Raw genomic sequence first — 14,270 nt, forward strand, 5'->3', positions numbered from 1 at the left:
GCAGCCTCAAAACCTCTGTCAGGAGGGAGTCAGACAGTTCCCACCCAGGAGAGGTGATGGCTGGAACCTGGAAATCTTTAAGCAGGTTCCTGAAGAGACCATGGAGGGGGAATACAGGTGCAGTTATCCTGGAACTGTGACAGTTACATACTATTTTCCTCTACAGGATCTGTGCCTCATTCAATGGATGTGATGGAAAGTGCTCTGGGTATGAATCAAGGCTGTGTAGTACAGGAGGCTGTTGTCAATAGGATCCCTGCCTCATTTGTTGCAGAAATTACAAGGTGTGTAGGAATGAGGCAGGGGATTGCAGGGAGAGAAAGATGGTCTCACAGTTAGCTGAATGCTGCCCTGGAGAATCAGATTCTATCTCTGCCTCTACCCCCATTTTCTTATGTAATGCTGGACAAGTCACTTAAACCCAAACTTTTCAGGGGTGTTCACTAATTGTGTTCCTCATTTTCTGGGTGCCCAACTTGAGACACATGGCTATGATCTGAATAAATGCTGAGCACTCACTGCTGCAACTGCAGTCAGCTGGAGCCGTGCTTTGAACATATGAATTGTTATATAATGCTAGTACGCTGAAAAGATCATGTTGTTGGCCTCTCAAATTAAGCACCCAAAACCAGGTGGATACTTTTGACCTGTATCTCTGCCTTCAGCTCCCCTTTGGTAAAATGGGCATAGTAATATCCCTTCATCTCACAGGAGTGTTGCAAAGATTAATTATGGTTCATGAAGCACACACTGAACGATGAGTTCTATAGAAAAGTCCAGGAGGAAATTAATACTGTCTTTAGAGCTGGGTTTGAATAGTGTGGAACGAATAAGATGTAAAGCCACACATTCAACAACGAGGATAAAACAAATACTGCATAGCTGCTCATTAAGTGAGTACTGTCCATCCTGTGCACTGAATGAGGCAGGAGTTCTGGGGGAAAAAATAGTAGGTCATCAGGTAATTAGAGACTGTACCATAATGCATAGGTGTAAGGGAGTGAATTAAGGCTGCATGGGCAACTTTAATTCTGGTATTTCTTTATCTTTGAATGCTTGACTTTGAAACCTCAATGTTCTTTGAACATAGCTGGTAATTTACAGTAGTACTGCAAACTCACTGAATGCTAAATCAGTTTAAGTTATGTTTCAGAGTAGCAGCCGTGTTAGTCTGTATTCGCAAAAAAGAAAAGGAGTACTTGTGGCACCTTAGAGACTACCCAATTTATTTGAGCATAAGCTTTCGTGAACTACAGCTCACTTCATCGGATGCATAAAGTGGAAAATACAGTGAGGAGATTTATATACACACAGACCATGAAAAAATGGGTGTTTATCATACACATTGTAAGGAGAGTGATCACTTAAGATGAGCTATTACCAGCAGGAGAGTGGGATGGGGGGAGAGAAAACCTTTTGAAGTGATCATCAAGGTGGCCCACTTGTGAAGTGAAGATTATCACATCAAAAGGTTTTCTCTCCCCCCACCCCACTCTCCTGCTGGTAATAGCTCATCTTAAGTGATCACTCTCCTTACAATGTGTATGATAAACACCCATTTTTTCATGGTCTGTGTGTATATAAATCTCCTCACTGTATTTTCCACTTTATGCATCCGATGAAGTGAGCTGCAGCTCACGAAAGCTTATGCTCAAATAAATTGGTTAGTCTCTAAGGTGCCACAAGTACTCCTTTTCAGTTTAAGTTATATTACCTTGCCACTAACCTCCACATAAATCTGTTTTATGATCAAGTTACAGCACCATTGATTATGGCCCTTGTCAAGGTAATCATTGATATTGATTAGAGTTAATGGAAAACTTGGAAAAAAATGAATATATCAAAATGTGTAGATGGCCCCACTACCAGAGTTTTAAGTCTTAAAAAAATCCTGCAACTTACCAGTGTAATAATCTTTTGAGGCAAGTGGCTAGCACGCAGCTATATCTCAGCAGACAATCCCCATTAGATAACCTTAGTGTTAGCGACAAAAAAAGTGAACTAAATATTTAAGACTTGAAAAGCAATATTCTTTACAATTTTTTTAATTGAAACACCTAGACTTTAGTATAAGTCACGTCATTCTTTTCATTCTCCTGCCCATGTACCAGTTAGCTTATTCCCTTTCAAAATAGGCAAAGGATCTGACTTAGTCATCTTAAACACTGAGGAGTTCTTTAAATTACCCATACCAAAGCTTAACATCAAATTAAGATACTAACTCATTGTCCGATTTTTTGTTTGCAGTTTGGGGAAGTGCTTTACGAAAAACGTCAGTATGGAAAAGCTAAATGGGCTTGTATTAAAATGCAAGAAGAACAGTATGAACAGAGCATATGTCTGGGATTCATGAAGCTTATGAAATATATTTGTGAGCAGAACTCTTCAGGTAACTACAGATGCTAGTTTTGAATTACAACATCTTCTGCTATTTATGCTCCAGCACCTCTCATCAAATTCTAGTTTGATTTGCACCAACCAAATACACAATCCTTTATAGCAGAAACAGCTCCCTGTGACAGCTTCTTTGTATTGGAAATGAAAACAAACAAAACAAAAAACGCTCAAACTGAAATGCCTCCTTGCACAAACATTTCAAAAGCACAAGTTTTATAATTGAGTGATCTCCAGCTTTTATTTCCCACCAAGTCCTCTCCCTTTCAAATTCTGATGGGGCTGGGATTTGTGATTTTTGTACTTACACTGAGTACACGATCAGCACTAAACAAATGAGTTTTTCCTGAAAGGCTGTCTGGATATTGGTCGTTCAAATATTTCTAAACTGGTAGAATACTAATGAAAAATTGTAAGAGTCAGTTTGCACAGCTAAAGGCCAGAAAAGACCACTAGATCATCTATTTCTAATCTGATCCCTTGTATAATACAGGCCACTAAATTTCACCCAAGTACCGCTGTATTGAGCCAAACATGCGTTAGCCAACACGAGCTATCTTCCTTGTATTGGAAGGCATCCAGTCTTGATTTGGAAATTTGTTCCAATCATCATCACCCTCCCTATTAAAAATTTGTGCCTAATTTCCAATATAAATTTGTCTGGCTTCAGCTTCCATTTATTGATTCGTGGGCCGTTTTCTGCTACATTACAGAGCCCTTTAGTACACAGAATTTTCTCCCCCCAAAAGTACATATACACTAACCAAGTCACCTCAGTTTTTCAACTTCCTTTCTAAAATGTGAACACCAGAAATGGACAAAGCATCCCAGTATCAGTCTCATCAATACCCATATACAGAGGTAAAAATCACCTCCCTACTCCCATTCCCCTCTTTATCCATCCAAGGATTGCATTAGTCCTTTTTGCCACAGTTATCATATTAGGAGCTCACACTGAGTTGCTTGTCCACTATGGCCCCTAAATCTTTTTCATAGTCACTGCTTTCCATAATACAGTCCCTCATTCTGTAAATATGGCCTACACTATTAGATGTGTAACTCTGCATTTGGCTGCATTAAAATGCAAAATAATGATCAGTAGAGAGTGTGTGTGTGTGTGTGTAAAAATATATATACAAACCTGTTAGATTAATAAACCTAAAAAGACAAGTGTTCAGAGTTAAGGCAGTTTGTGGAATAAGGGAATTATTCCTGTGTAACTCCATGTCTGGAGGACCCTATTCTGCAATAAGAATGCTCCTATTCCAAATCCAAGTGGATTAAGTTATTTCAGACAAAGGTACTCTTATTGCAGAACAGCAGCATCCACTCATGGAGTTAATCAGGAATAATTAATTCGCTTTAAATTCACACACTACATTACTCTGTGATTAACTTTCATGTGTAGACAAGCCCTATCTTTGCCAAACCTAACTACATCTAGACAGGGAAGAGCTCTCAGAACACTTCATTTTAATATATTGTATGTACTGCAATTCCAAGGCACAGTGGAAGGTTAATATCAACTAGCTGCCTCCAGCCAACAGCACCTAAAGCCACCACTTTCTAAATCTACTGAATTCCATTCTGCTATGAAAAGCTTTTCTACTCTACAGTAGTTTATCTATGCTTAGCTTAAGAATGTTCAATATTAGTTTTAAAACTTCATACATATTGAGTGCAAAAGTTCTCCTTTGTATTCTCTAGAGTGATGGTCATGTATTTTTCTTTAGGATTGTACTTGGGGATGACTATACCCATTGTGACTCTAGTGCATACTAATGAATCTCACTCAGAGATCACACGTTCAGTGACAGTCGCATACTACCTGCCTGAACTACTGCAGGAGCAGCCACCTCAGCCTTATGATTCTGACATAATTATTGAAGAGTGGCCTCCTACTGTTGTTTATACTAGGTAAGAAACACATTAATCCTGTTCTAGTAAAGCCTTAAGTAGTACAGGTCTCTTTCTATATATTTAAAATAGAATATGACAAAAACTAAAAGCTAACATTGAAAATCAAAGCGTGTGTTATATCTATTAAATACCTCTTGTTTCAAAGACGAAAGTCAAAGTCAACTCAGGACATAACTATTACATTCTGTAGACTGTTGCTAAGGTCACAGAAGTATTTAACTTTTTGAAGTAAATTAGTTACGGTGATACTTCTATTGGGCCTTTTTATAAAAAAATGGAATGATGAGTACAACAGGGAATGTTACATCTGACAATTGTAAATTTTGGGTTAAGAAACATTTTAGCAGTTATCACCATGTATAATACATACATTAAGCAGTATCATTGAGAATCACCATAGAACCACTGGGAACAGAAAAAGAATCTTCCAGGTTTAGAGGGGACTTCAGGAAATACAATAAAAGAATAGAATATAATTAAAAATTGGTTGTTGCAGGAGCTTCAGAGGGGTCACCAATGAAGACTCTATAATGAGAGAAATAAACTTCTTGGCAGAACTTCTGGAGAGCCCTGAGCTATGTTTGCAGAATATATTCATTGTTGCAGGATACACCAATCCAGCTGCTGCAAATCGACACAATGAAATATGGTTCCTGCAAAGACCATAGCCTCCCATTTCTGATGCCTAGCATTATCCAAATTCAGTTTGTACACAATGGCACGCTTAAACTTGCAAGTGAATCATGTCAGCCTAGTTGACAGCTTTATAAGTCTTTGTGATAAACTATACACAATTTTTAATCCTATTTTCCTAAACTACATATCACAGTCTATCAAATTAGCACGACAATCAATCCAATTTAGTTATTGAGCCATCAGGGTTAACATCTGAAATTTTACTGCCAATTCGGAAAAAGTCTTATACACAATTTCTCATTAGTTACTTCAGTTTTTACAGTTTATCCATAATATTTCTGAGATTTATAGTACTTTGCAAATTGATTCATGTAATCTTTGTAAACAAGATAAATTCAAGTCACAAAGGTATAGATCATAAGTTCTAGTGTTAAAAAACTAAACTTTTTAGATTTTTCAAATATTAACATATTAAATATTTTTCCACTACAGCATCTCTAGGGTGCCCAAAACATTTAGCAGGAGATTTTCAAAAGTGCTCAGTGTTGGCCCAACTCTGTTCCCAGGGAAGACAATAATAAAAGTTAGGAGCAGAGTTTGGTCAATGCTGAGCGCTTTTGAAAAATCCCACCCTCGAGTACAGGTTTTCCCCACTCTTCTCAAAAACTGAGTTAACCAAAGTATTTGTCACCTTTGAAATACAGAGTCCAGGATGCGAAGAGTCAGTTACATTATTCATTCAAGTTTTGTAAGTAAATAGTTCAATTTTTCCATTTTTTAAAACTCACTACCACACACCCATATATGACTAAATACACTACTCAGCAGACAGAAGATAGACATCATTCCGGCTCAGCTGTTCAACTTACTGAGTGACATGAACTTTAAAGAGAGCTTTGCCTAGATATTCAGAATATAGTAATCAAGGCAGATTAATTGGCATCACAGAAACTTGAAGGGATAAATCTCCTGACTGAAATATTGATATATAGGGGTACAGCTTGTTCAGGAAGGACAGGAAGGGCAAAACATGAGGAGGTCCATAAGGGTGTGGGAGGCAGACTAGTTGAAAGTTTCTGAGTAAAGATAAAAGGGAGAGAAAATTGTGTGACATCATAGTAGGAGTCAAATATAGACCACCAGGAAGAAGAAGTGGATGAGGAATCTCTAGAACATACAACAGAAATATCAAACACAAGACCCGATAGTAACAGGGGAATAACTATGTAGACATCTGTTGGAAAAGTAATATGGCAAAGCACAAGTTCTTGGAATGTACTGGGAACAACTTGGTGTTTCAGAAAGTGGAGGAAGTAACTGGGGGACAGCCATTTTAGATCTGAATCCAATCAATGGGGAGGAATTGGTAAGGGATCTGAGGGTCGAAGGCAATTTGGTATAAACTGATCAAGAAATGACAGATTCTAAGGAAAGAAAGGAGGAAGAGCAGCAGAACAAGGACATTGCACTTCAAACAAGTAGACTGACAAACCCAGAACTGATAGATTTTTCTTCCCATGGAACTTTATCTAAGTGACAGAGGAGTTTAGGAAATCTGACAGTTTCTCAAGGAGACAATATTATAGGCAGAACAGCCATCTATTCCCAAGTGAAGGAAAGACTGGAAGAATAGTGAGAGGCAAATATGGCTCCATCAGGAGCTCTTTAAGGACATGAACATCAAAAAGGAATCCTACAAAAAGTGGAAACATGGACAAACTGGTAGGGAGCAGTACAAAAAGAACAACACAGGCATGTAGGGACAAAATCAGAAAGGCTAAGGCACAAAGTCAGTTACACTGAGCAAGGGATATAAAAGGCAATAAGATGATGTTCTTTAGATATATTAGAAGCAAGAGAAAGATGAAGGAAAGCATAGGTTAGCTACTTAGCAGGGAAAGAAAGCTAATAACTGATGACATCACCAAGGCTGATGTGTTTAATTCCTGTTTTGCTTTAGTATTCGTTAAATACTCAACAAAATTAATATTGACAACAAGAGGGAAGGAACACAAGCCAAAACAAGAAAAGAACAGGTTAAAGAATATTTATCTAATTAGATGTATTCCAGTTGGCAGGGCCTGACGAAATTCATCCTGGAGTACTTAAACTAGCTGAAGCAATCTTTGCGCAACTTGCAGTTTTCTTTGAGATCTTCTGGAGGATGGGTGAGGTCCCATAGGACTGGAGAAGGGCCAATGTAGTACCTAACTTTAAAAAGGGAACAAAGAGGACCTGAGGAATTCTAGACCACTCAGCCTAACATTGATAGGTGAAAGATGTTGGAACAAATTATCAATCAGTTTGTAAGTACCTGGATGATAACAGGGTTATAAAGAATAGCCAGCATAGATTTGTCAAGAACAAATCGTGCCAAATCAGCAAACTTCATTCTTTGACAGGGTTATTGTCCTAGTAAATAGGAGGAAAGATCTGATATATCTTGATTTTAGTAAGGCTTTTGACACAGTCCCATATGACATTCTCATAAGCAAACTAAGAAAATGTGGTCTAAATTAAATTACTGTAAGTGCACAACTGGTTGAAAGACCATACTCAAAGTAGTTATCAATAAGGCTGCAAATTTGTCATGGAGGTCATTGATTCCATGACCTTGGTGACTTCTGCAGTGGCCAGCTGCACCAGCTGCTGCTGGGGCAGTTTTGGGCCATTCCCGCCCCACTCCGAACAGCAGCAGGAGTTTGGGTGGAGGGCAGGAGGGGGTGAGGGCTCTGGTTGGCATTTACCTCGGAGGGGCTCCCCGGAAGCAGTTACATCCACCTCCCTTGGCTTCTAGGGGGAAGCACGGCCAGGGGGCTTTGTGCACTGCCTGCACCTGCAGGCACTGTCCCCGCAGCTCCCATTGGCCGCGGTTCCTGGCCAGTGGGAGCTGCGGAGCCAGCGCTCAGGAAAGAGGCAGTGCACAGAGCTGCCTGGCCATGCCTCTGCCTAGGAGCTGAGGGAGGAGGATGTTGCCACTTCCAAGGAGGCATGGAGCCTGCCAGCCCCACCCTGCAGCACCAGCCGGGGTCCTGGGCAACATTCCCCCCCCGAACCCACAACATACCCCCTCAAGCACCCGCTGTGCCACTCGCCCCCCCCCCGAACACCCACAGTGCCCCTCAGGCCGCCCCCCCACCCCCGGGGGACGCGCAGCACCCCCAGGCCGTTCCCCCCCTGGATTTAGTCAGGGGTATATAGTACAAGTCATGGACAGGTTATGGGCTGTGATTTTTTGTTTACTGCCCATGACCTGTCCATGACTTTTACTAAAAATACCAGTGACTAAAACAGCCTTAGTTATCAATGGTTCATTGTCAGATGATGCGACGTATCTAGTGGAGTCCCAAGGGGGACAGTGCTGGGTCTGGTGCTATTTAATATTTTCAGTAATGACTTGACTGATGAAGCGGAGAGAATGCTTATAAAATTTTCAGATGACACTTGGCTGGGAGGGGCATCAAACATTTTGGAGGACAGGATTGAAATTCAAAATTACCTTGACAAATTGAAGAATTGGTCTGAATTCAACAAAATGAAATTCAACTAAGACAAGTGCAACGTACTTCACTTAGGAAGGAAAAATCAAATGCACAACAACAAAGTGGGAAATAATTGGCTAAGTGGCACTACTGTTGAGAAGGACCTGAGAGTTATAGTGGATCACAAACTGAATAAAAGTAAATAATGGGATACTGTTGCAAAAACTGGAGTAGTGTGTCCAATCCTGAGTGCCACAATTCAGGAAAGATATGGACAAACTGGAAAATCCAGAACACAGCAACAAAGATGATAAAAGCTTCAGAAAAGCTAATCTATGAGGAAAAGTTAGAAAAACTGGGCATGGTTAGTCTTGAGAAAAGACGACCGGGGGGGAACACCTGATAACAGTCATCAAATAGGTTAACGGCTATTGTAGAGGAAGGTGATCAATTGTTCTCCATGACCACTGAAGGCAGGACAAGTAGTAATGGTATTAATCTGCAGGAAGGGAGATTTAGGTTAGATATTAGTAAAACTATAATGGTAGTCAAGCTCTGGAACAGGCTTCCAAGGGAGGTTGTGGAATCCCCATCACTGGAGGTTTTTAACAACAGGTTGGACAAACACCTGTCAGAGATGGTCTAGGTTTATTTGGGCCTGCCTCAGCGCAGGGCATTGGACATGACCACCTCCCAAAGGCCCTTCCAGCTCTGCATTGCTATGATAGCTAGCATACAGCCTTACTCTGAAACCCAGTAAGAAGTTTATCACATTACAACTGAAGAAGTGTATTCACAGGAAAAGTCCAGTGGTTAACTGTATACAATATTGATTAGATACATTAAAAGAATTTTCAAAGTAGTTTTTAGATGACATTTGTTTCAGTGCCACAGGACTCTTTGCTGCTTTTACAAATCCAGACTAACACAGCTACCCCTCTGATACTTGAAAGATATCTTACATTATATTAAGTATAAATATATAGCTTATGCAGACCTATGAGTTTCAATACAGGATCCAGAGATGCAGTCAGATTTCAGTTTCTGTCCAATCAATTCACATATGTGGCAAATACAGGAAAGGGGAGAAATAGGTGGTTTCACAATAGCTTACCAAGGTTTCCTGGCAGACACTGAAAACCTATGCATTTTGATTACTCAATAGTAATATCATCAAAACATGTTTTTGGCAATACAAACTTCAAAAATCTATAGGAAACAGTTAATGCCTATAGTCTGAAAGCATCAGTTTGTATTTAATCTACAGAGCAAATAAAACCTCAAACAAGTCTCAGTTGTTATGCAGTTTTCAGTTCAGTTATAGAACTATTTAACTATTTTTGTGGGCGTCAAGCAAGGTCACACAGAAACATTCTTGTTAATGTGTAAGCTACAGAAAAATCTTCCCACAGTATCTGAATGTGTGTTCTTCAACACCCTGAAAACTGCAGTAAATTGTATAGTCATTTTATGTAAAACTATGGATTAATGTAGAACATTATTATTTATTATGAGTTGTGTCAGATTGTTTAAGCTGCTAGAAGCACCAATTAAATTTCAAGGTTGAAGGTACATTGTATGGCTATGGAAAACTGTATTTTTTCTGTAAATGGCCAGTACACTAGTGGGTGCAAGGAGACATGGTTTCCTCATTTATACAGGTTTCAGAGTAGCAGCCATGTTAGTCTGTATTCGCAAAAAGAAAAGGAGTACTTGTGGCACCTTAGAGACGAACAAATTTATTTGAGCATAAGCTTTTGTGAGCTACAGCTTACTTCATCAGATGCAGCATATTTTATAGGAACATTGATGAAGCTTGTTGAAATCTCGCTATTCTTACATACTAACATTTGAGGAGGCTGGGGAATATACTTCTAACAAGTCATAAAATTCACATTTGTCATGCTGTGGTACCTGCTTCCCATTATCTGACTAGACATTTTATTATGCTCCTATTGCTATACAGTGGAATCTCAGAGTTACGAACGCTCGGGAATGGTGGTTGTTTGTTACTCTAAAATGTTCAAAACTCTGAACCAAACATTACTGTTGTTCTATCAAAAGTTTACAACTGAACATTGACTTAATACAGCTTTGAAACTTCATTATGAAGAAAAATGCTCCCTTCCTTTTTTTTTTTAGTAGTTTATGTTTAACACAGAACTGTACTGTATTAGCTCTTTCTTCCCTCCCATCTCTGCTGCTGCCTGATTGTGTACTTCCAATTCCAAATGAGGGGTATAGCTGACTGGTCAGTTCGTAACTCGGGTGTTCGTAACTCTGCAGTTCTACTGCACTTCCTCAAAGCATTACTAAAGTAATTCATATTTTTAATGTGAAATGTTTAAATAGTTTGGACACAATATACTGTTAAAAGCAGCTGACAAAACTGCATCCATCCAATCACATCCTGGCAGTTTAAATATTTCCGCCTTAATACTGAAACATTGTTGCCCTGCCTACTTTGTACTTTTCAAATCAGTGTTAGTGCCTAAGAAGTTTAATCAAGTTATTGTGAAACTCAGGGCCTTGCTTATTTACTTTTACAAAAATAACTGTTTAACTAGGATAGGATACAGAGGGACCGAGACAAATTAGAGGATTGGGCCAAAAGAAATCTGATGAGGTTCAACAAGGACAAGTGCAGAGTCCTGCGCTTAGGACAGAAGAATTCCATGCACCGCTACAGACTAGGGACCGAATGGCTTGCAACAGTTCTGCAGAAAAGGACCTAGGGGTTACAGTGAACGAGAAGCTGGATACGATTTAACAGTGTGCCCTTGCTGCCAAGAAGGCCAATGGCATTTTAGGATGTATAAGTAGGGCCACTGCCAGCAGATCGAGGGACGTGATCGTTCCCCTCTATTTGACATTGGTGAGGCCTCATCTGGAGTACTGTGTCCAGTTTTGGGCCCCACACTACAAGAAGGATGTAGAAAAATTGGAAAACGTCCAGTGGAGGGCAACAAAAATGATTAGGGGACTGGAACACATGACTTATGAGGAGAGGCTGAGGGAACTGCGATTGTTTAGTCTACGGAAAAGACAACTGAGGAGGGATTTGATAGCTGCTTTCAATTACCTGAAAGGGAGTTCCAAAGAGGATGGACCTAGACTGTTCTCAGTGGTAGCAGATGACAGAACAAGGAGTAATGGTCTCAAGTTGCAGTGCGGGAGGTTTAGGTTGGATATTAGGAAAAACTTTTTCACTAGGAGGGTGGTGAAACACTGGAATGCGTTACCTACAGAGGTGGTGGAATCTCATTCCTTAGAAGTTTTTAAGGTCAGGCTTGACAAAGCCCTGGCTGGGATGATTTAGTTGGGGATTGGTCCTGCTTTGAGCAGGGGGTTGGACTAGATGACTCCTGAGGTCCCTTCCAACCCTGATATTCTATGAACTACAGAACTAGTGGAATTTTTCCAGCTTTGTTGCATTACTGCTGTAACTTGTTTTACGCTGTCATTCACTTTCTCTTAAACTTGTGTCTTGTTTAATGTTACAGACCGTCATAAATAAAGCTTCAGATTTCATTGTGCATGGGGGTCTAACTTTTCAAGCACATTATGCGCTTAGCATGCATATACTAATGTTATTTTTAAAAACCTGGACCTCTAATCTATGCTTACAGATGCTGAGAAATGTTATTTAACCTACATATATATATGTCTACTCTGGCCTTGCAAAGTTTTGCTGAGAACTTGTTGGGAGCTCTTAATTGAAAGGTGGACTTCAGACTTTTCTCCAAACTATTTGAAGGACGAGAATTGTTAAAAAGCATTTAAAGAGTGTCAATCAGATTTTATTTCCTTGTTGCTGTGATGTCATAATCCTACTAGTTTCTTAATGGCATAGTCAGAAAATGACATATAAAAGAAGGTGACTTTTCAAAAAAGCTTTCCAGAACTTTCTGTTCTACTTCAGAATCTAGTTGTGCACCTTTGCAGATCACCTGGAATCCAAAGCATAGCTAGCAATGACACAGCAAAATCATAAAAGGTATCATTCTACATCTATAAGGACTAGTTAGTCTAAAAGATAAGCTGGTAACGATATTAAAAACCAAAAGGCTTTTTAATCTAGCTTTCCTACAACAAGCCACACACTCCTTGCCCAGCTTGAAAATACGGAATTAGTGTGTACAAGTAGTCTCATCATGACTTTGCTGCCTAGAAGCTGTCAGCCTGGAACTGCTATGCAAGGGTACAATCTACCGTGCAGCTAGAGGTGTAATTCCCAGCTAGGGTAGATGTGGACATGCTAGCTTTGACTAAGCTAACTTGCTAAAAATAGTTGCAGGGGAGTGGGAGGCAGCAGAGCGGCGTGGGAGGCAGCAGAGTCTAGCCACCTACGTACAATCCCATCCAAGACCCGAGGTGCACACACTGGCAGCTAGCCCATGCTGCCGCTTGCACCACTGCAGCTACACAGCCATTTTTAGCATAACACAATCAAAGCTAGTGTGCGAACGTCTATCCAAGATGGGAATTACACCTCCAGCTGCAGTATGCTCTTCAGAGTGGGGAAGGTCTCCTATTATGTGTCAGAAGAGTGCCTAGCACAGAGATGCCCTGATTTTAGCTGGGCATCTCAGTGCTATTATAATAAAAGCCTTTAATAAGAATTGCCACAGAGGGTCACAAAATCTTAAGAGTGAGTTTCCCATGATTCCCACTGGATGCCCAAGATCCAAGAGTCAGAATAAACAACATAGGATGTTTTGGAAATAAACAAAAACAAACAAAATGAAAGAAAAAAAACCCCCCACACACCACAAGAGGCATTTAATAAAGAGTGTCATGTGTGCACATTAAAATGTTTTCCCTCCATTGCCCCATCACCATGTGCACTTGAAAATGCTGCGATGGTGACTGGCCCTGGAGGACAGAAAGAGCTCTCCCGCTCGTACACCTGTCAGGGAAACCACAAACCTGTCCTCAGGGAGTGCAAAGGCCAAGGAAGGTAAGTGCCAGTGCGTGAGACACCTTGAGGGCCAGCAGGGTCATGGCTCCATCCTCTTTTGAAACAGGTGATGCACAAGTGCAATACTACATCTCTGAAGAGATGTTGTAGTTACCTGAGCCAGTCCCCTGTGCCATCTGAGGCATTTTAACCTGCCTGTATATTCTACAAGTAGAATGCAGGAGAAAACCAGTGCAGTACCCTTTCACTCTCCTACCTCCTTCACTGCAGCTATAATTAGTGTAGGTAAAAAAGACATCTTACATTCCAAATCAAAATAAAAACCTCAAGTTCTCAGTGCCAAATCCAAAAAGGAAATTAACACATGACTGAATGCATACTGGCACCCATTACAGAAAATAGAGTTTGGTTTACAAAGAAACTACACTGATTTAATTAAACTGACACAAATTTGTGGTGGACACTTGTTTCAGTTTAGCTTAAATCTGCTCTAAATGGATTTAAATTAAACCAAAATAAGCTATGTTTAAGATAAAATGAGTTAAGGGTTTGCACTGGTTTAAAACTTAAATTAATTAAACCAGTTTGACTGTCTCATGGAGATAATCTCTAAGATTAAAGATCTGAAAATAGCTCCAGGTTAAAAACTGTCTCCTAAATCTAAAGATGTACAAATAAGAAAATGTTCTTCATATACTTAATAGGACTCTTCACATAGACCCTAAACAAAACTTATTAACGTGGAAGGCAAACTACCCCTTCAACAACATGGTGGATGATCAACTTTTAAAAAAATAAATACAACATTTGGAGAAAACATGTTACTAAATCTAGCAACTTTGAACATGTATAAACCTCATCCATTAATAAATACCTGAAGATTTCTAGGAAGAGCCTCCGTTTTTAATAATTACTTC

At 39.8% G+C, this 14,270-nt stretch overlaps 2 protein-coding genes across 11 annotated transcripts in view; one reads left to right on the forward strand and one right to left on the reverse strand.

Moving 5' to 3' along the window:
- Window positions 1–11,031, forward strand: part of LOC102939086 (heme-binding protein 2) — a 29,779-nt gene extending 18,748 nt beyond the window's left edge. The window contains exons 3-5 of the mRNA XM_037901403.2: window positions 2,248–2,389; window positions 4,128–4,311; window positions 4,811–11,031. Coding sequence (XP_037757331.1) covers window positions 2,248–2,389; window positions 4,128–4,311; window positions 4,811–4,982 — 498 coding nt within the window. The 3' untranslated portion in view covers window positions 4,983–11,031. The remainder of the gene's footprint in view (window positions 1–2,247; window positions 2,390–4,127; window positions 4,312–4,810) is intronic.
- FANCM (FA complementation group M) overlaps window positions 1–14,270 on the reverse strand; it is a 182,316-nt gene that overhangs the window by 158,002 nt on the left and 10,044 nt on the right. The gene's annotated exons all lie outside the window — the stretch shown is intronic.

This window comes from Chelonia mydas, chromosome 6, assembly GCF_015237465.2.
Source record: "Chelonia mydas isolate rCheMyd1 chromosome 6, rCheMyd1.pri.v2, whole genome shotgun sequence".
NCBI classification, from domain to species: Eukaryota; Metazoa; Chordata; order Testudines; family Cheloniidae; genus Chelonia; species Chelonia mydas.